Source organism: Stegastes partitus, unplaced genomic scaffold (genome assembly GCF_000690725.1).
Source record: "Stegastes partitus isolate 25-593 unplaced genomic scaffold, Stegastes_partitus-1.0.2 Scaffold4, whole genome shotgun sequence".
NCBI lineage: Eukaryota > Metazoa > Chordata > Actinopteri > Pomacentridae > Stegastes > Stegastes partitus.
The window spans coordinates 478,181-498,487 of record NW_007577735.1 but is presented as its reverse complement, the minus strand read 5'-3'; the positions used below and the strand labels follow the sequence as shown (position 1 = coordinate 498,487).

At 40.3% G+C, this 20,307-nt stretch overlaps 1 protein-coding gene across 1 annotated transcript; it reads left to right on the top strand.

Moving 5' to 3' along the window:
- Positions 1-174: 174 nt before the first annotated feature.
- On the top strand, positions 175-16,560 carry LOC103355333 (uridine-cytidine kinase-like 1). The gene is made up of 16 exons (XM_008279083.1): positions 175-263; positions 3,175-3,453; positions 6,110-6,297; positions 6,526-6,632; positions 8,629-8,799; positions 9,136-9,207; positions 9,359-9,548; positions 9,676-9,737; positions 10,928-10,944; positions 11,175-11,273; positions 11,366-11,459; positions 13,441-13,503; positions 13,598-13,720; positions 13,976-14,083; positions 14,343-14,499; positions 16,478-16,560. The coding sequence occupies exons 1-16, from the start codon at positions 175-177 to the stop codon at positions 16,558-16,560; spliced, it is 1,902 nt and encodes a 633-aa protein (XP_008277305.1).
- Positions 16,561-20,307: the final 3,747 nt, after the last annotated feature.

Sequence of the window (20,307 nt, the reverse complement as noted above, 5' to 3'; positions counted from 1 at the left end):
AAAAAATCTAAAAATATCAGCACTCTTTTTTATTTTATATCTGACAGTTTGTATATTGAAAGCTCTGGACTGTGTGTATTCATGTGTGTTACCCTTGAGTGAGTGTGTAGGAAGCACGTGATGATAAACTACATTACCCACAATCCCCCGGTGCGGTTAAGAAGGAATCCATCCATGGCTTTAACCAGCCGATGCCGGCTCCGAGGTCGCAGGATCCCAACCGAAGCGGAGTGCGGGAAAATAATGTCGTCCCGCTCGGACAGGTACATGACACTAGTAGTATTTTTACCTGTGTTTGACTTCCTTGCTCAGAAATTGTTCATGGTTTTTTTATTTTATTTTTTTATTTTATTTTTATATGTAGCCCGCAGCAGCAGCAGCGGCAGCGTCCTGATCCTGTAATGATCCTCTTCCTCCTCCTAACAGAGCAAAGATATCTGTCCACATTTATTACTGCCGTTCAGTTAAAGCTCTGCGTGTTGGTGTGCATTCATGAACTAAGCAGCATCCTCACAGTAGTGGATGTAGCTGCAGTGATGTGTTGAGCTCTTCAGAAGTAGGTGAGCTGCATGTTGACACAGTTGTGCGTCATAGACTCTCCAATGAGAACCCACTAAGAAAAAAAAAAAAGAAAAACCTGAATTACCTTTAATAGACCTGCTCAGTCTGTGGTCTGTATTGTTGACTTCACAGTGACCGATGAGACACTTTCTGACACCTGTGTCCATTTTCAGAATCAGAATGTAGTTTTTTTTGTGTGTTTAAAAAAAAAAAAGTGATTTTATTTTTTTCGATCATGCAAAAACTATTTTTTGCCCTCTAAACTTCTGCTAAACATAGTCAGCTGGAAACAGGTGCAGGTGGAATGTATCCGAGTACGTTTACTCAAGTACAGCGGTGCAAGAAGTATTCAGATCACTTAAGTTTAAAAAAAAACAGGAAAATCACTAGTATCAAAATGATTATGATGATTTCTGTATCAGATATTAGACTGATCAGGCTGTATACGGAATCATAGTAGTGCCATAATAAAAAATAAATAAATCTGTTAAAAAAAAAACACTGGCTTTGAGAGGAAGTATGCATGCAGTTTGACTGGAGAAAGGCAGAAAAATAAATCTGAAGTATGTGTAGGAATTAAGGAGAGGTGCTCAACAAGAACTTTTTAACTTTGTGTACTTCATCTCAGGGCCAAGGTGACTTCACTTCCCTTTAGCCACGCTAGGAGCTAGCGCCAAGAGGAATCCTATGATCAGGTATTGACTACTCACCCTGGACAGAAAGCCCCGCCCAAAGCCATTTGATTGACAGCTCACTCCATCAAGTAAAAACAAGTCAAGTCAAAATGGAAAAGCAAATACAAAATGGAAAAACAAAGGCAAAAGGGAAAAGCATAGACAGAATTTACCTTTATATTCCATATGTTTTTATTAATTCCTCTTAATATTTACACATTTATTTCCTTATTTTTTTAACAATTTATTTTTTATTGCGGTACTCCTGTGATTCCATAGATGCATTGTTTCGCATAGTCACCACCCAAATCAGATTGTTTTGCAGAATTGTCTGTTTGAACCTCAGTACTAAAAAAAAGAGCTCTGGCTTGTTTGTATTTTTGTAAACCAATCATAGTCATCTTGGTTGGAGCTAAACCCAGGATGCTGTGACTGCTCCTCTGCGAATCAGTGACTTTGGGAAACTTGTTTTGGTGGAAAACTTTTACATGTGGAGACTAAAACTTTACCGTTGCAAAGTCCAAGACCAATAAAAGGTGTCTCTTGACTTCACAACAAGATTTTTACAGATAAACGAGATAAAAATAATTTGATAATCAGTGTCTAATAGGTGAAGCCTGCCTGTATTTTGTCTCTGGTGGAGCTCAGTGGACTCATTAAAGCCACAGATGATTTGCTAGCAGTATGTGGCTCTTGCAGAACTTTATTAAACCAAAACCCCCATATGTACTTTATCATGGCTATCCCCAGTGCTCGATCTCAAATCGTGGAGGTTTGCAGTATGGCCCTACATCTATCGTCGCAAACAAATATTTCAGGAGATTCGTATACAATAGAATACAGCTGTTTTCTTCTTGTGTCTGGATAATGACCCACGTACGCTGCAGCTACCCCTGTTGGCTGTAGGATTTCACCTGCTCCTCTATTATCGCTGCCAATTGGGACACTACCAAAATCATGACCATTCCTTTGTCCAGACCTGCTTGCTCACTGCGGACAATCAGCCATGTTTGGAAAGCGAAACGTTTTCCGTAACCAGCAGGCAAACATGTAAAAATGTCCCTGTTAGACAGAAAATGTATATTATTCATATTCTTTGTGCATCTTGACAACTATTCACTGAAAGAATCAAGCAGGTTTGTCTTACTGCATGATCCAAATCCTTCTGCAATTTAAAAGTTTTGGAATTTTGAAAACCATAATATGCAGAAAATGGAAGGGGAGAAGAAAGTTGCCTGAAATGAGCAGCCAGTAATATGTTCATGCATGCAACCAACATCCGGTGGGTCAGACTAAACTCCAAAAAAGCCCATTCTGAGTCCAGAAAAACCCCCAAAATACTCTATAAGTTTAAACTGGTGTTTTTATTTTTAAACAACACATCAATATTAACAGCAACGTGCTCCTAAAGTAGAACTCGTACTCATTATGACAGTGTTCAAGTCAAATTTATTTGTGGATGGTAACAGCAGGTGCTGATCAAAGAGTTTTTCAGAGACATTTAAATAATTAAAACTCAAATAAATTCGTAAGTAGAAGCCGGAGACAAAATTCAAACAAGTTTATTACGATATTAATAATTAAGGGGCTCAAACAGTTTTTGATAGATAAGGATTTCAAGGATCAGTTCCAAATATAGAGGACTTTCTACTATTTTCTCTTTTATATCTATATTTTTGTTGGGTTTTTGGACAAAGCAAGGCTTCATTTGAGTGTCTGGATGGTCTATTTTTCGCTGCGGTCTCAGATGATTTGTGTGTCTTGTTACTGCATGAACTATGTCGTCCCTCCGGCTCTGTAGTGTTTCTGTGGATCAGGTCAATGACCTGAGAGGAAGGATCAACACAAGATGTCCGTCCTGTCCTCTTTTATTTACAGGTGACTCTATTAATACTAGCCAAGGAGCTCTTTGCTGTCAGTGTTACACTGATCCTCTTAGAGTCCGTCACAGTCAGAGAAAGGAGGACACAGCAGCAGCATGGAGCACATTTCACCGAGGCTCCTCAGATAACAGATGTGTGAAGGCAGACTGGAAACAGACCTGTAATTTACACACCACCCCGGTCAGCGTTGAAGGCCGCTTGCTGTTGTTTTGGGAGGTTACCACGGTGACAGGCGAGCTGGAGGGCAGCAGGTTGTCGTCTGAAGCAGATCTGACTCTGCTGGACTGTGCAGGAGCCCGAATCTCCGGGTGTTGGTCGCTGAGGTCTGACCGCAGGTAGGATCTGACTCACTGCAGTGTTGTTGCTGCTGATGTTGTGTTCTGTCAGCGCAGGCAGGATGCCAGTTTTCTCCTCACGAAGCTCACACACATACTGTGGATACATGTGTGCGCTATAAATAGTCTCTGAATGGGGGCTGGTGAGAGGTCAGAGGAAGTGCAGGATCTAGGTTGGTTTGCAGGGATTGTGGTGTGAGAGCTTCCTGCAGTGTGTCAGTGCTGAACTGTATCGTTTTAATATTCACATTTGCCTTGTTTTGATGGAGCTGTGCATCACATACAAAACAGGCAGAGCTCTAATCTAATTTCTAATGACTGCCGGTGGAGACCCAGGAGTTCCTAAAAGTGTCCTTGGAGAGCGTGACGCAACAGCTGAGACGACTTTTGCGTGTTCCATAGTAAACAGCTGAGAGGTTAATCACTGCGATTTTGTTAAGCTGTGATGTTTTAGGAAACATGAGGTGGCATTAAGACAACGTGGGCTGCAGGAAGTACTCAGATCTGTTCGCGCTGCACTGTAAAAAATACTCCATTAGGAGGGAAGCTACTGCACTGACAGTCTAGCTAAAAGTTTTTAAGGGCAGATCAGTTCCCCCTGTGTACCTACTGGTGCACTACAATGTGCTAGCATATCTGTGATATTATAGATTCATGCATATTGTAACTATGATGTACATTAAGTGGAGCTACATTTAACTACTTATCATATTCACTACTAAATAACCTTGCTCAACCTATTTATTGTTTGAATGGTAAAATGCAGCAATGCCAATTTTTGATCACAAATACTCAGAGTGCACCTCTATGTGTTCGAACCTGAAAGTGTTATTCTATTTATTTTAATTTAATACAAAGAAAAGCTGCAAATTGTTGCATTTGAGAATTTTAAACTGTTAAATCATTTTTGATGAATTGGCTCCGAAAACAGTTGTGTGCGTTCTAAGCAAAAAGATTTTAATCTCAGTCACTGATACATTTTGTTGATCACTGGAAAAAAAATGCTATTTCTTCCCCCTTTGGGATATTTACTTTTTTTTTTTTTTCAATGGATCATGCTTTTAAAAATATGGATTCAAGTTATGAAAAACGTAGTGCTTTTAAAAAGTACATTTTCCAAAACGTTCTAAAATGGAAGTACCTTAAATTTGTACTCCAGAGAACAGCAGCCTTAGAGAAGAAAGTCTCAGTCTGGTTTTTTTTCAACAGCAGCTAGATTCAACCTAAATAACAGTCTTACACAGCACACTGTTAATGTATGTGCATGACGGGACAGAATATTTTCTTCTTGCTCTACAGGTTTCGCCTTACATAAAATTGCTCCCCAATGTTTTGTTTTTCACTGCAGCGCTGTCATTCTGTCAGACAGAAATATGTAAAATTAAATACATCTCCTCTCTTGCTTTACACTAACAGGCCTTTTAACAGTACACAAAGAGTCAGCAGCCACATTAGCATCTCACAACGTTAGATGAAAGTTAAGATCAGGAGGTGGATAGTGTCACAATAAAGTCTTCAGTAACTAATATGAGAAAACTTTGCCAGTGCTGCACACACAAAAGTGTTGCAGCGGGAGATTTATGTGTGCAGATTTTATTTAGATCAACAAAAAAGATCAACAAGTTACGGGAGGAAAGTAAAATGAGCAAGAGAGATGAAAGAAGTCCAGATTTTTCCCGTTATTCAGGCAAATCATTATCTGGTGCTGGTTGTCATCTTTGAACAGTTTGAACAACAGACTTTCAAAGCAGCAGTAAACACAAAGTGCAGCTAAGGCTGTTGGGAATATTGTTCATTTTGAAGGTAATGGACGAATGGTTTGGTTATCCAATATTTACCGACTGATACGCACCCAAAATTATAGGATTCCTACATATTCTGTTCATATGTGCCACGGTAGCTTTAGGTTATAGCACCTGAGATCAGCCTCATGGAGACACCAGCACGACCGTAGAGTTTTAGTCTTGTTTGCATATAACATGTGAATGTTTTGCATGCTCTAGTTGCCTACATGAGGTTTTTTTTTTTTTTGCTCCTGGCTCATTTTCACTCACTGTGGGCTCATTTTTCACTGCAATATGAAGTCCTGCACCTTTATGGAAACAGCACAACCGTGGCCAGAAGTAAACTCAACTCAACAAAGAACAACAACAAAAAAACCTGTTTGAATCCCATCAATTATAAAAAAAGAAAAAAAAATCGATTTCTTTGAATATTTATTTTGCTTGTAATCAACAACCTTATTCCAGGTGACAACAGGTGTAACCACTAACATTTAAGTAGCTGAAATACTGTCTCATGACTGCTGGTAGGAGCTGAGTTGCTCATAGCTTCTCTTTTGCACTTAAGAGTATAGAATGTAAGTAGTTCAAGAAAGTTAAACGTTTGAAAATCTGAACATTCTTATTGTGTCTACAGTTTCTGGTTCTGGTACATGGGGTCATTTTGTGATGTTTCATGCCTTTCAAACACACCTGCAGGTTTTGGGATTCAGAGGGTTAATGTAGAAAATAAATACATCTCCATCATAAATCTATTGAATACAAACACAGTTAGATTAAAGACCTTCATAAAGTATATCTAACAGCTTCTCTCCCAGTTGTTCGATGACTGATGTGTTCAGGCTGTAACCTGCCCTGCTGTTTGTGTCTTGTAGTGGGAGTGGGGAGGACTCGTTGGACCGGCTGCTGCCTCCAGCCGGGGCCCCTCGCAGGAAGAGCGCCACCTCCCTGAGTAAAACAGAGCCTCCCCTGCTGCGTACAGGCACCCGCACCATCTACACCGCCGGCCGACCTCCCTGGTATGACGAGCATGGAGCTCAGTCCAAAGAGGCCTTTGTCATCGGTATGACACCCGCTGATGATGTTTTCAGTCCTCTGAACTGCTTTTTCCTTTGCCTTCCCTGCATGCCAAGTCGTGGCTTTGAGCCACAGAACCTGTCTTACTCCTCATTCTCTCGTATTATACCCATAAACACTTTAGTGCTATCACACATGCATACCACCAGACAACATTAGACACACTCCGAAAAACACACATAATGGGCCTTTGAAATGCTGTGTGGATCTGCAGGGTTGTGTGGGGGCAGCGCCTCGGGGAAGACCACCGTGGCCAATAAGATCATCGAGGCTCTCGATGTGCCGTGGGTTGTGCTCTTGTCTATGGATTCTTTCTACAAGGTGAGAGAGTCATGCATATTAGTCTATTTTGTCTTTTTTTATTTGTTTATTCCCGATTATCTTTGGGTTCGCCGCAGGAAGAAAGGATCATCTCTTAGAAGGAGATGTTTCGTTAATCTTAAGAGCATTTTTCATCAAAGCACCTCGGAGCTGTCATTATGCTGCTGTCACTGTTTTCGGTAAATAAGAGGTTCTGGTGACGCTTTTAGATTATAGCCAGCAAATTACAGACTAAATATTTTGTACACATGCCATCACATTGAAAAACTACCTACAGGTAAGGGAAGAAGTACAGAGAATAATGGGTAAATCTGTGTTTGGGAGGAACCTGAAAACAAATTACACTAAAAAGTTTGAAATGACATATTAAATATTTACACAGCTTCAACAAGTTCAGACAAATGTTCTTTGATAATTGTTGGGACGTGAAAAGGAACCATGTGTCACAGGTGTTTGGTTTTTTTTAAAACTTGTGACAAACTCTAAAATGAAAGCAAATTCAGCCAATTGACGCTCTATGAGGACTTTTACCTGACACAATGCAGCATTGTTAATACTTGTTCGACAGCAGTTTGTCGTATAACATTCATCTTTAACATCTTCCTCAAAAATGACAAATTCCAATTGTATTCTTTGGCAGAAACAGAGTAGAACCAATCACCCACTGAACTGTCCACACTGGATTATGGACATTTCTTGTGTTCATGCTGGTGTTAGTCCCATTAAACCATTGGACTCTGTGTACCTCAGCGCCGCTCGATTCATTACTGCAGATGGATCAGGCAGCTGTCGCACTCAGCAGCCGTGAGCTACATTCAAAGGCTGGACTGTCATCACCGGTGTCTAGGCGGCGTCAGCTGATCTGCGTCTTTGTTTATTTCATAAGCTGAGACATTTAACATCTCTTTTTGAGTTCAGTCAAGCATAACACAAGATTACAGGAGAGAGCCAGACAGACAGACCGGCTTTACAAGTTCCTCGGCTGGTTTCCAGTAGTACACAGATCACTGGAACGAGCTGCTGGAACTTAGAGATGCTCATTCCTCTGATAGTGTGTCTGATTAATATTTGTGTTCTGATCTCATGTTTGTTCTGAGTTAATAAATGTTCATTTAGGTCAAACAGTAAAACAGATTTTTACATTTTATTTTCTCATCAGTGTATGGAAGCGCGACACACAAAGACACTAAATATGGTCATGCAAGGAACAAATGCAAATTCATGCACCTACCATGAGTATATGAGCACAATAAACATCTTACAAGGAGGGAAAGTTTAAAACTTTGGACATTTGGTGAAAAGATATTAAAGTTTTTTTTTGTCATCCATCCAACTTCAAGATGATTAACATCAGCGTTAACCATTAACTTATAAATGAAATCACGTATCCAGACAGCTAAAAATACAGATAAAAAGAAAAAAATACTGAAACCAAATGATAGTTTAACTTAACCCACGAGTTACAGTGGTTACAGTCATATTCATAACCATTGTCAAAAGAATCTGTTTCATTTTAGCAGCTGCTGTTTCTGTCAACAGTCTTGACAAGAAGAGAACTGAATATGTCCGATGTCTGTTTCCCAGGTGGATTAGATTTTCTATCTTGTACCTGGATTCCTGTTTTTGATCATGTTCTACATGTTGGACATAACATCCTTATTACAAGCGTTATCATTAGGAGCTGTGCACGTTTTTTTTTTGTTTTTACATTTTAACAAGATACAATATGCTCTTTAATAGTCTTTAAAGCTGCTCATAGATGGAGGTTTCAACTCAGATTATTGATCTGTGCTAGACTCTCCGGTCTCTCTTCCAGTCTTTAAGCTAAGCTAAGCTAAACTCCCGACTACAGCTCTTTCTCTGGAAAGACAGAAAAGTGGCATCGACCTCATCTAACTGTTCATAAAAGGGAATAAACATGTTTCTCAAAATGTCAAACTACTCCTTTTAAAATGTTTGACTGTGATTTTTTAGGTAAATCTGTTGTGTTTTCCAGGTTTTATCCCCCGAGGAGCAGGCCCTGGCAGCAAAGAACGACTACAACTTCGACCATCCGGGGGCCTTTGACTTTGAGCTGCTGGTTGCCACCCTGCGGAAACTGAAACAGGGCAAAAGTGTGAAGATCCCAGTGTACGACTTCACCACGCACAGGAGACAGAAAGACTGGGTGAGTCGAATTTTAATCGCATGCAAGTAAAGTTGCCTCGTTTCTGCGAAAAACTCCTCAGTGTTGATTTTCTCAAACACTAGATTAAATATGCATCATGTAATTTTGAAAAGAAGCGAGCAGAACAGCAGTAATGAGACAGCTGCATTCTGTGGGTTAATTTTTCAAAACTGAAAATATATCAACCTTCAATGAAAGTTTTATTTATTTTGTTTTTTGAAACACATTTGCCAGAGTGACACGCTGCAGCTTTAATCTTTAAAAAGCTGAAAAATGACTGTTGATGAAGCAGCTTTCTTCTTTTAAGACTCTTGGTTTTCTTTCCCTTCTTTGCAGAAAAATGTGTACGGTGCCAGTGTAATCATTTTTGAAGGAATTATGTCCTTTGCGGACAAAGAGCTGCTTCAGGTAAGGCAGTGTGTGTCTTTTATTTCTTTGTTTTTGAAGAATTCTTGAGTAAAGGAAAGTAATCATCAGCAGGAGTTGCTGTTTGCGCAGCTGCTTTGCTGAAGTGAACATTATTGAACCGTTCAGGGGTGTTTGCTCTTCCCACCTGCAGCTCCTGGATATGAAAATCTTTGTGGACACAGACTCAGACATTCGGCTCGTCCGCCGGCTCCGCAGGGACATCACAGAGCGCGGACGGGACATTGAAGGCGTCATCAAGCAGTACAACAAGTTTGTGAAGCCGGCCTTTGAGCAGTACATCGAGCCGACCATGAGGCTGGCTGATATCGTGGTGCCAAGAGGTGAGACAGGAAGGCCCCCTCACCATTACTGCAACCTAAATGTCTGACATATTGTTGACTTTTCTACAAAGAATGAACCAACGGCTTCTCTAACTCTGCTTGTCTCTGCTTGTTCCTCCTCTCTAAGGCGGTGGGAACATGGTGGCCATTGATCTGATAGTGCAGCATGTTCACAGTCAGCTGGAGGAGGTGAGAGGCAAAGATGCTCGCTGTACATTAGAGGGTGGCGCCACCATGTGTCCAAGAGGCGTAACATACAGACTCCCACTTCTCTGTGAAATGACATAAGAGAAAATTGCACCATTGCTTTTCATTCACAAAGTTAATTCTCGCAGTTTTGAAGTTGAGTGAGATGAGCAGAGATTGTCTGACACAGGAAACTATAGAAGTGAGGTTTTTCTGTCAGCCAGAGGTACAGAGTTGTCAAGAGTTGTTGTTGTTTTGAGCAGCAGAGATTCCTTATACTGGTGCTTGTAACAGCAGAGCTGAATCAGTCTGTTAGAGAAAGTGCTCCACTGCCTCTGCGTAAGTGATAGTTAAAAAAAACTATTTAGATAAGGTGTACAATTGTTCCTTAGTTACAATGAATGCACACTGTAGTTTATTTTGAATCAATCATTCATATAAAATTGTGAAAATATTCCCTGATAAAAGCAGCATCTACTCCAGTCTGAGCAACTTTTGATGAAAGCTGTAGTGTCCAGCTACAATATTGCTACTGTTAATGTACCAATATGTTTTTAATAGGATTTTCTACCAATAAAAATATATAACATCGACAGTCTTAATTTTTAAATAGTTCTACAAAACTAATCAAATATTATTTACGGTCTTGATTTTGGCATCCCATGTACTGCAATATAGATTGTTACATAATTAGTAGAGAACAACTCCTGCAGATAAAAGCACTTGGTTTCAATTTAGTACATCTGACATTATAACTCCTTGTTTCACTCTTTTCAAACTAAATTTTGGTCACGTGCCATTCTTAGCTGCTGAGTGAGGAGACTAGAGGCTTCTCTGTGCATGTGAGGCGTTTAGGGAACATCTGTAATTTTAATTGGAAAACATTCTGCTTTTTTTTTTTGGTGCAATTTTCATATTTTGCCTTTAGGAGATGCACTGAATTCAGTTTAAGAATCTAATGTTATATCTTATTTGAATATTATCAGGAATGTAACATAAATGGAAGGGAAAGTAGTGCTTGGTTTATTCAAATGTGTAATCAGATATTTTGTCCCTCGAATTAATTAATAATAATATCTGCAATTTTCATTTTGGCTGTGATTGTGCAGCCCTGCTTTTGAAACTTTTTTCTTCTCCGTATCTGCATTTTCTCTGTCGTTTCATTGCCTTTCTCTTGCCCTCTCTTTATGCAGCGTGAGCTCAGTGTCAGGTATGCTGATCCGTACTTTGACTTCTCTGGCTTTGGTCCACTTATTGTGATTGTAATTTTTATATCCGTGTTGTGTCCACTCTGACCTTCACACTGTGTCTCGTCCATCTCTCTGCATTAAGTGGCTCTCGGAGAACTCTCAGCCATCTCAGACGGCTTCGTTGCTGTGAGAGAGCAGCAGAGTGACACAGTAAAACCTTCTGATCTAAACTTCCTCTCCTTGGTCACAGGGCACTCCTGGCTTCTGCCCAGCAGACGCAGCCGCTGCCTCAGACGCTCAGCGTGCTGGAGAGCACGCCACAGGTCCGAGGCCTGCACACCATCATCAGGTACAGACGTGTGCTCGTGCGCAGCTTGAAGTCCTCATCTCAGCAGCTAAAATGTAAGTTTTAAAGCCTTTTTTTTTTGCTCTGGTCCACAGGAACAAAGAAACCAGTCGAGACGAGTTCATTTTCTACTCAAAGAGATTAATGCGGCTTCTCATAGAACATGCGCTGACATTTCTACCATCTCAGGTGAGTGGACTTGGATTACTGCTCTTTAGTTTCTCAACGTTTTGCATGTGGTTTCGATGTTTCAACCTGCAACTTGCTCTTTTGGTTCACTCTCTCAGTCTCAGGAGTTAATCTGACATTCGCTGGTGACTATAGGAGAGCATTTAGCAGCTGAAGAGATTTACAGCAGGTCACAAAAGTGAGTACAATGTGAAGTGAAAATGTCCAAATTGGGCCCAAAGTGTCAGTGGTTTGTTTGGCCACCATTATTTTCCAGCACTGCTTAACCGTCTTGGGTATGGAGTTCACCAGAGCTTCCACTGGAATTCTCTTCCACTCCTCCATGATGTTAGAGACCTTGTGCTCCTCCACCTTTGGACGTTTTCACTTTGGGGTGTACTCACTTTTGTTACCAGCGGTTTAGACATTAATGGCTGTGTATTAAGTTATTCTGAGGGGACAGTAAATTTACACTGTTATACAAGCTGTACACTGAATACTTTACATTGGAGCAAAGTGTAATTTCTTCAGTGTTGTCCCATGAAAAGATGTAATAACATATTTGCAGAAATGTGACATACTGTATATTTCCCTCAGGAACCAGTGGAGACCAAAAACAGAGCAAAAAGGAAATTAAATGTTGGCCTGAAATTAGAATCCACATGAAGGTTAATGTTGTTAACTGTAAATATTCAAGTGTTTGCATAAAGGGTGGTCATTTGTTCGTCATGTTTACTGCACAGTTTGTTTCTGCTGATTCCAAGTTGCCAATGAATATCTGTTAATGCATGACTGACATCGCTAAACACAGTAACCTACACATTACCCGCTGTAGAGATGTGATGCTTGTTTGACATAATTAATCACACCCAAATTATTAATAGAAATATGTGTATCAACTCTCTTGTCAAGCAAAGTCTCTGCAAGTTCATTTTCATGTGAAACTGTGATCAACAAAATGTGCACATCCTGTGTGATGATTGTGCTTGAATGAAGAAACTGTCTTTTTTTGAGGTGAACGTTGTTCAAAGTGCTTTACATAAAACATGAAGAGCGGCACAACAAAGTGTAAAGGAGCATAACGCAAAACAAAAAAAGACAGTTCACTATTTCAAAGAGTTAAATAGAGAATAAAACTATAAGATACAACAGAGAGTAAACGATACAGTGCAGTTTAAGATAATCAAAAGCCTTCCATTTGGTTCAGTGAAAGGCAGAGAGAAACATTCTCAGCCTTGATTTAAAAGAACTGAGAGCTGCAAAAGACCTGCAGTTTCTTGGTTTATACAGATATGTGGCACCTGAGAGAGGTCTGGATGGTTCATAATGCAACAGCGGATCAGAAATGTATTCTGGCCCAAAACCATTCAGTGTTTTATAAACCAGCAGCAGTGTTTTCTTCTATCGGTACTCTTTGGTGGACAGGAAGCCAATGTGAAAACCTTAGAACTGGAGTGGTGTGATCCACTTTTCTGGTCTTGGGGAGGACACGAGCAGCCGCGGTCTGAATCTGCTGCAGCTGTCTGATGTGAAAACATTGTGACACTAAATGCATGGACAAGTGTCTCTAAGTTCTTCTGAGACTTATGTTCTTTAATTCCTAATATATGTTTTAGGTGGTAGCCGGTTGACCTGGTAATTATTTTCATTGCCTTTCTTCAGATTCATCTCTGAGTGTATTGCCAAATTAAGGTTTCTGGATAACTTTGGAGTCCGTACTGATTCAAGCTGATTGCTGACTTTTAATTGTCCCTCTTTGGCTTAAAAAACAATCAATCCTGTTTTGTCTTTGTTTAGTCAAAGAAAATTCATGCAGTTGTTGATTTGTTCATGTAATGTTTATACAACAGAAAAGCCTCACACATTGATAGAACAAAGGTGTATGTATCTGCACAAAAACAGATATATTCGTCCTTTTTGTCAGCATCTGTAGATGTTGGCTGCTTGTGTGTTAAAAACATGATATCTTGAAAACAAACTCTTCTTCTGCATCTTCTAACAGCGCTGCGTGGTTCAGACTCCACAGGGCAATGAGTACGAGGGCCGCAGTTACAACGGGAAAGGGGTGAGTGATGTTCCTGTTTTACAAGGTCTTGTTAAACTTTCCATTTCTTCAGGGTTTCTGTTGTCACGCTCGCTCTGCTGCCTCGTCTCCACAGATCACCGGTGTGTCGATCCTGCGGGCGGGAGAGACCATGGAGCCTGCCCTGAGGGCCGTGTGCAAGGACGTCCGCATCGGCAAGATCCTCATCCAGACCAACCTCGACTCAGGCGAACCGGAGGTAGCAATAATGAGTCGCTTAGCACCAAATGTCTTTACTATTAATATCTCTCAGATCCTTCCAGGTGTTTCATTTTTTAAGACTTCCCACAGTGTCGCTTGGTGTCTCAGAAATCACATCAAACAAAAGATGAAAATGTTTTGATTGTTTTTTGTTCATTATTTATTTCTTCCACATGATGTGTGTCTCCGTGGTAACTACCCTTCCTGCTTTTGTAACCATGGTTACCGGTCTCCTCCTCTCTGGCCTCGCCAGCTGCATTACCTGCGTCTGCCCAAAGACATCAGTGAAGATCATGTCATCCTAATGGACAGCACAGTCTCCACCGGCGCTGCTGCCATGATGGCAGTACGAGTCCTATTGGTGGGTGGAGATTAACACCATTATTCTTCAGTAAGGCAACAATAGGACCCCTCTCCTCTTCCTCAGTCACGTGTGTTTCATTGCTCATCTGTGTGGTTATTAAGTTGTTTTTTTTTTTTCTGTCCCGTTGAGGTTTGATTGATATTATTTCTGCAAATGTCAAACGATCCCTTCCCTGGCTTTCCACTCATTAATTAAGCTTCCTGTAATTCCTGAGCAGTCGTTGACAGTTGTTGCTGTGGTTTGTGTGGCTGAGCAGGATCATGAGGTGCAGGAGGATAAGATCGTGTTGGTGTCGCTGCTGATGGCAGAGCTCGGGGTGCACTCTGTGGCCTACGCCTTCCCAAAGGTCAAAATCATCACCACTGCTGTGGACAAGAGCCTGGACGATTTTTTACATGTAATTCCTGGTATCGGTAAGCTGTCACATGCACTTATTCACTCTTCCTATAACTGTCCTGCAAAATCACGAGGCCTGTGTCCTTAGCTGTTGACACATTTAGTCTGAAATGGAATTTATTTGTCCATTTTGAGTCTGTCAACACCAGAAATTGTGTCCAATTTGAATTATAGCTGACATACAAAAAGTAATATTTAATGGAAATTCATTAGTCGTCTCCAGCTTTCAACACTGTCTTCAGTATGCAGGTTTTGGTTTCATGAGTTTAGATTTATGCAGGAAATAAAAATGGCAGATAAAAGATAAAAAGCATCTCTGTTTCAAGTTGACAGATTTCATTTCATGTCCCAGCAGATTCTAATTTTATGGTTGTGCCACTTTAGATTTGAAGAGAGCACTGCTCCCTGTCAGCACTGTAACTAAACCAAATGCACATCAGACAGACCGGTCTCCTCTCCGTTAACATAAATAATTACACACAATATCATAACTACAGAATGCGCTTTCTGCAGAAGATGCATGTGAGTGGTGGCAGGCTGCCACTGTTGCCTGAAGAACACATATTAACACAAGTAAAGCTGTGATTGCTGTGACTTTAAGATTATACCTCAAACTTACATGTCTTCTGGAACTCAGGGTCTCAAAAACTAATGCCTCAGATGTAAATAATAATAGTAAAAAAAAAGAATTACATAAACTTATCAGTCACAATCACAGGAATGACTGAATACAGGATGAAAACCTGACGTTTGTGTAAGAAGGAAAGTCATGTGAAAGCAGAGAAGTTTGTTCACCTGAACTGTGTTGTCTGTGTACTTTACCAAGAACTGAATATCACATTTTCTGAGTCTGAGGCAGCTATGTTACCAGCTGAGCCCCCAAAGAGGAAAATACACAATCACAATTTAACATTTTCTCATGGGAAATTGTCCCGTTGCTTTTTGCTGGATGTAGTTGTGTTGCTTAGTCATTGTTTGACTGTTGTAATTAAACTGCCATCTCAAGCTTGAAGAAATGGGAGTTAAAGAAGAATTACAGCTGCAGTTTGTATGTCAGTGAAGAAGAAGAAGAAGAAGAAGAAGAGTACGGTGGCCTGTAAGGACAAAGCACATGCCTGTGTGAAAGCACCAACATTAAGGGAAACATGCTCCAAATCTAGAAATACAACAAACAACAAAGAACATACAAAACAGAGGAGCAAATGAAAAAAGAACAATGGGATAAAAGCCCTACCTAACTGTGTCATTTGATACTTCTCAAGAACCGAGTCAGATGTTATATTTTGAAAAAGAAGAGGATGATTGCTTCATTATAATGTATATTATGAGCCTAATGTACGTATGTAAAACTGAGAGACTTAGATAAGTTTCACATGCTGTATTTGAGTGTATGTAGAAAAACAAAACCCTACTCCCCACTCCAGCCAATAACATGAGGTGAAGTGAAGTTTCTCAAAGGCGTCACTTTGGACTTAATTTGCTTCAGACCCATGAAAGTGATCACAATCCAGACAACATCTTGGGGAGCTGTAAATGTTTTCTCATTAGAAAGGGAGTCTGTAGACCAATAAACGTCAAAGCGGTCGTCTTTTAACTGGTTTAAGCTGATCATCAGAATCATCCCCTCTCTTTGACTGTCATTATAAATCCAAAATTGAAAATAAAATCGCTCAAATATGCTTGAAAAATACCCGCAATAGCATTAATGGTATTGTCAGATCTCACATTATTGTTCCTCTGTTGGGCCATCACTTGCGAAACATTACGATGCAATGTTTCGTGTTAGAACAAATTCATTGATCTCTCTGAGAATGACTCAGTCACAAAAGAAGAAATTCATTTCATGTGTAAGATACCAGCACTGAGCTATTAATTCCAAATGGTCCAACCTTCACAGCTGTTTACTGTGTCCATGCTGTGTTAGTTCGTTTTCTAATTCTTTTCCCCTCTCTGACTTTGCCGCCCCGCTCTGAGTGCACTGTTGTGTGTTTTCAGGGGACTTTGGGGATCGGTACTTTGGGACGGACGGCACCGACAGCTGGAGCGACGAGGAGGACCAGGAGCAGCCTTCGTACTGACTCAAGCATCTGTGAGCCTCTGTGAAAAAAAAACGCAAACTACTTGAAAACTCCTGTTATTGTGCGTCCTCCTCTTCAGGCGTAGACTAGCAAAAACTTTGTTGTATTCACTTTTGTGTACTGTACATGAAATTTTGTACTGCGTTGAGTCTGGTTTTGTGCATGAGGGATGTTCTGAGTGTTCATCGTTGATACTTTCATGCAGAATTGTCCCAGAGGTGAAACAGTGCCATTACCTTCGAGGTAGAATGATGCAATAACATTAGTATTTACGAAATGGAACCGGTTGCACCAGCTGTTCTGAAATTCAAGGCTTATTTAGTGGTACTTTTAAACAATACTTTACTATTGGGATTGCACAAATAAAATTAGTCTTGACGAGTAGGCGGTAAAGTTCACCATCATGGTTCAACACAAGTGTTCCTAACTAACAGCAGACACAGCTGAGGTGGATGGACTGTCTTTAGCCTTGCAGGGACTGGATCATAAACCAAAGACATTTTAACGGATTATGTTGCAAAATGGAGAATTAAAAGTTGATCAAAGCTGCTAAAATTCACCCTCACTATTGATGTCTGCATGTAATACATCCAATAGCTGTGGAGACATTTCACTGAAAAGTAGCCTCATGGTGGTGCTAGATGAAAAAGTCAGAGGAAGTTAATGTTCATGCTCTGAGCACCGTGGATGATTGTACAAAGCTTCACGGTGATCCACAATAATCTGAGATAGTTTTGTGAACAGTGGACCGGCTGATGTTTATGTCTGAATCTTAAGGGGCCAAACTGAATGTTGACTGCCAATCCTTTCTAAACGCACATCGGACTTTGTCTTTTGCACATGGAAGGAAATCCATAAGTTTCAGAATCTTCATACAATTTTATTTGTGCTAAACCTTACTGCCAGTATTAAGTCTGACATAACTCTTTTGTAATTTGAAGGGTTCGTGTTATTTTTGTGAATGTGACTAAAAACCGTCAGGCTTTTAAAGTGTTGTTAAGTTCTATTGCAGCCCGACCAAAACGTGTTGACTCTTATGCATATATGAGCAAAACAGCATTAGTTTGGTCAGTTGGTTTGGTTGGCATCTGGGATGCTTTGCACTTAGTGGGCGCAAATGTTTAAAATGGAAGATTTATAAATCCCACTTGTCATTCTGTCTCTTAAAAAAGTTATTTTACCAATTTCTCTAACTGCTGTCAATCAAAAATTAAATTCACGCTTTTTGAGAAAAGAAACAAAATTTGAATGCATACTTTTGCATGTAAATGTACACTACTGGAAGAGAAACATCAACATATAACTATATCATTTAGCATTCCGTTTTAAATTCTGGTCCTCAAATCAGGCATTTCTACTCACCATCATTGCTTTATTAGGAATAAAAATGGTGAATACTTTATCCAAATAGTTGGAAATGTCATCTCTGGGTTCATGTTGTTTAATGTATTTACATTAAGAACCTAAGCAATTCGACTTTCTGAACAGCTGGTGCAGCCGGCCTCAGAATATATTCTATATAAACACATTCATTCACACTTGATGCTGCTCTAATAAGACATTTTTATACATGTAACGGTGTAAACTTACATCTACAGTAGAGTAGTTGTCAGAGATTTTATATTAAAGATATATCACAAAGGACAGTTATTGTCATTTAGGATGGAGTTAGAATTTTACACATTCAGGTCAGGAGTAATACACCAAAAATGATTCAATAAATCTGAAATTCAGAGTGATTTTCATTCAAATTTCACTACTGGCTGCCTCCACTTGATGTTACTGCTGGAATCTGACGTGGTGTGGGACTGATCGCTAGGGTTGGAGGTCACGGACGGTCACACGCTCACGTCTGAATATTTTAAACGCTCCTCTGACTCTCAGGGTTCACACTCAGGCCGCTCGACTCCTGTGATGCACTTTAAGGCCTGAAGGGGTCAGTACAGCTCACATAAAGCTTCCCCCCCCACACCCCCCCAAGTGTGATTTATAGTAGTTCCCTTTGAGAAATCTGTTCTTTACAGTGCAGGAGAGCTGCACACTGACTCACCTGAATCCCAAGTTAGAGATTTAATATCTGGAATGGAATCTGTGCTTCGTGGTTTCACTGACTGATCCGGTGCTGAACGTGTAAATGCTCACTTGTGCACGTGTAAGATGATGATATTGATGTCATTTCAGGGTTACAAAATGAGCAGTAAAAATCTTCTGCGCTTCCCTCCCTGTTGTGCTCACGCCTCTTGATCCTCGAGACCCTCCACCTTCTGCTCAGCGTTATCTCCCCCCCCTTTCTTCTCTCCTCTCTCTTGTCTTTTCACTGTCATGTACCTTTCAATGAATCCGACTGCCTCATTCATGCATTTATTCAGTCATTCACACGCCTCACAGTGAGATTAGCACATCACATAAGCTGTGAATGTTGTATCATCTTCACACCTACAGTATGTGCTGCTCCTACACGTTTGTTTTGGGCTGTTTTTTCCCCCCCTGTGATAGCTCCTCACCGAGGCGGGTGACACTGTGATCACGGATGTCATACAACGCACGCTGTATTCTCCAAGACAGCAGAAGACTCGCTCGCCCATGTGACTACTGCCTCAAGGTTAACCTGTTACCATGGAGACAAGCCCGCCAATGAAAATTCAGCAGACGGTTGCGATGTTGACTGCAAGCTTTTTGTTTTAAGGGGTGACCTATTTTTTTTTTCTCCTTCCACCACCCCCCTCCTCCCCAAACCCCTCCACAGCTACTCAGACGCAGACCCTGATACTCTGCACATGTGCACGTGCACGCCGACATGCATACGGATAAAAAAAACATGGGAAGGCTACTCACACACACTCACATGTGAAATGAGGTTGTAAGGTTGTGCACAAAGGAAAAAGGGAGCACAATAGAAGAAACATGCAGCCTTGGATGTCAAATAATGTGTGAAAATATTGCACATTTTTTTGAAATATCTTTCCTAATATGACCCTTAAAATTTCTTTTCTAGAATCTACAGGCAGCTTTTAAGATCAGAAAATATAAAAAAAAAAGAAAATGGCAACTCCTAGAGAAGTCACTTAGCAAATTCCGCTCTCTGTCCAGTTTAATAACCGAGACTATGAGATAAACGTATTTTTTTTAAAGTGCCACTTTATTACAAAAGTATAAACTTGACTGACATTTCATGAATAGTAATCTTGATATAAAACATTACAATCTTTTGCACTTAGCACTTAATTACACGCTTTTGAGTACAAGACCCTGTAGTCTGAATAGCAAACACACAACATTAGCTGCCACATTTAACTTAGCAGGGCTTTCCAAGAACACACCGTAGCTTCATGGCTTCAAAAAACAAGAAACAGAATACACTGAAATTTACATTGCAGCTGTTTTGCAGTTTTTGTGTCACAAGATAAGTCATTCCAAAACACAATTGAACATAATAGAAAAAGATAGATTTTCTTGACACTGATGATATATTTATTATTTCTTTCTCTTTTGTCATGTACATACACGTTGCATCAACATACAGTATAATCACATTGTTTGCTGGGGATATTTGGTCAAATGAGATCGTCGCTATTGTTCAGGATTTGGATGTAATTTGTGTGTGTTATCCTCGGGGGGTTGAGGGGGGGGGAGTGATGCTCTGCTGCTTAGCGAACCGTTTGCTTCACATTTTTGTCATTTCTGCAATATTTTCAACACTGATAACAGAGAGAGAGAGAGAGAGAGAGAGAGTTCATCAATGGAGTG

What these genes read in the sequence shown, in the direction of transcription:
- LOC103355333 (XM_008279083.1), top strand. Translation starts at nt 175, where the DNA reads ATGGCTTTAACCAGCCGATGCCGGCTCCGAGGTCGCAGGATCCCAACC. An exon ending in GCAGTTACAACGGGAAAGGG is followed by an intron (nt 13,504 to 13,597) that starts GTGAGTGATGTT and finishes TCGTCTCCACAG; the next exon opens with ATCACCGGTGTGTCGATCCT. An exon ending in TCGACTCAGGCGAACCGGAG is followed by an intron (nt 13,721 to 13,975) that starts GTAGCAATAATG and finishes TGGCCTCGCCAG; the next exon opens with CTGCATTACCTGCGTCTGCC.